Source organism: Notothenia coriiceps, unplaced genomic scaffold (assembly GCF_000735185.1).
Source record: "Notothenia coriiceps isolate Sejong01 unplaced genomic scaffold, NC01 NC01_scaffold00035314, whole genome shotgun sequence".
Lineage (NCBI taxonomy): Eukaryota > Metazoa > Chordata > Actinopteri > Perciformes > Nototheniidae > Notothenia > Notothenia coriiceps.
In genome coordinates this window covers 1-1,943 of record NW_011368015.1, presented here as the reverse complement: position 1 = coordinate 1,943, position 1,943 = coordinate 1, and the positions used below count along the sequence as shown (strand labels likewise).

The 1,943-nt window shown below is 45.8% G+C and overlaps 1 protein-coding gene across 1 annotated transcript; it reads left to right on the top strand.

Annotated features, from left to right (window-relative positions):
- Window positions 1–406: 406 nt before the first annotated feature.
- On the top strand, window positions 407–1,214 carry LOC104962721 (mitogen-activated protein kinase kinase kinase kinase 4-like; the record flags this gene model as incomplete). The annotated part of the gene is made up of 4 exons (XM_010791214.1): window positions 407–541; window positions 636–736; window positions 816–965; window positions 1,055–1,214. Coding segments are annotated over 4 exons (546 nt in total), but the record flags the coding sequence as incomplete, so codon positions are not given.
- Window positions 1,215–1,943: the final 729 nt, after the last annotated feature.

The following is a 1,943-nucleotide window of genomic DNA, read 5'->3' as shown; positions in this document are numbered from 1 at the left end:
GATCAAAACAAAATAAAGCTTTCAGTACTCGTTAGCTTACTGCTACAATTAGACACTGCGCCCACTCTGTTGCCAGATTTGAGAGAAATAAGCAGGTCTATGAAAACAAGCCCCAAAGAAGCAACACATACATGATGTTGTGTAATTTGAAACCAAAACTAAGGCCTCAGGATGACTTTAAGACTTGACCATGGTCTATTTTGTTTGTAACATTGAATACAAAATTTAAAAAAAGTATTTAAAAAAATCCCGATCCCCGATTTTTTTCTCCCGATCTTTTGAAAATCACGTGATCGGCTCCGATCCCCGATCACGTGATCGGATCGGGACATCTCTACATATTTGTTTGCCTACATTGCAGTGGAAACAATATTTCTTTCTCTCAATCAAACTCCACTTCCTGCAGGTAAAAAGAACAAGCTGAGAGTGTACTACCTGTCGTGGCTGAGGAACAAGATTTTGCACAACGACCCCGAGGTGGAGAAGAAGCAGGGCTGGGTGAATGTGGGCGAGCTGGAGGGCTGCGTCCACTACAAAGTCGGTAAGTCTGTCAACCTTCCTGAAGAGGCTACAGTTGACCAGGATTTGCACCAAAAGAAAACTATAACTGACAAATGACTCCTTTTTGTCTGCAGTGAAGTATGAGAGGATTAAGTTCTTGGTGCTGGCTCTAAAGAACGCTGTGGAGGTGTACGCCTGGGCCCCCAAACCCTACCACAAGTTCATGGCGTTTAAGGTAAGCATTGCTCTTCTGCAGGTATCATTCAGCCAAAGAAAGATGCAAGTTGACTCACTTTATTTTCTCTGTGTTTTAGTCTTTTGGAGATCTGGTGCACAAGCCTCTGCTGGTGGACCTGACTGTGGAGGAAGGTCAGAGGTTAAAGGTCATCTACGGCTCCTGTTCAGGCTTCCATGCTGTGGATGTGGACTCTGGTGCCGTCTACGACATCTACCTGCCCACACATGTAGGCACCGAGCACACCGAGCACAGTCTGACCGTGTTTTTAATCGCTCTCTACACACCTACCTAACCCTTCCTCCTTTCCCCCTCCAGATCCAGACCAGCATTCAGTGCCATGCCATCATCATCCTGCCCAACACGGACGGCATCGAGCTGCTGGTGTGCTACGAGGACGAGGGCGTCTACGTCAACACCTACGGCCGCATCACCAAGGACGTGGTGCTGCAGTGGGGAGAAATGCCAACTTCAGTGGGTGAGTGGGGCAAAGAAAGAGACCTTAAATACATTCTTCTTTTTTATAAAATAAACAGACATTGCTCCAGATAACAAACCGTACATCAAAACATGTAACAACAAACAACTAAACAAAACGTAACGGGAGGGGGGGGATGCAAGGATGACTTCCTAAGACGGCTGATTGTGACATACACAGGACATTACATACACAATACATTATACATTACACAGGAGATGCCATATTGACAGGTTAGATAGGAGAGCTGCGGACAGTGAACCGCAATCCTCCTGTCTCCCCTCAAAATCCCCCAGCAGAGAAGCTGCACGCTCCATGTTCAGTAGGTCCAGATACTCCCTCAGCCACGAGTCCCTAGTAAAGCAGGCTGGTTTGCGTTCCTTCCAGTTTAATAGGATGAGTCTTTTTGTGGCTAAACAGCCCAATGTCCAGAGCCGATCGGTAGTCCTTGCAAGATTGCCATCTGGCTTGAGACCCAGTAGACATGCAATGGCGGGACATGTAGGGAAACTAACTTTGAAAGATTCAGACAATAAGGATATTACTTCTGACCAAAGTTTTTTTACCGCTGGGCATTCCCAGAGTAGGTGCAACAATGTACCTCGCTTGCCACATTCATGCCAGCATAAGTCTTTGTGTTTATTGTCCATCTTGGATTTTGTAACAGGGGTGATGTAAGCTCTATTGAGAATTTTGAACTGTATGATCCTGAATCTTACAAACTTAGAA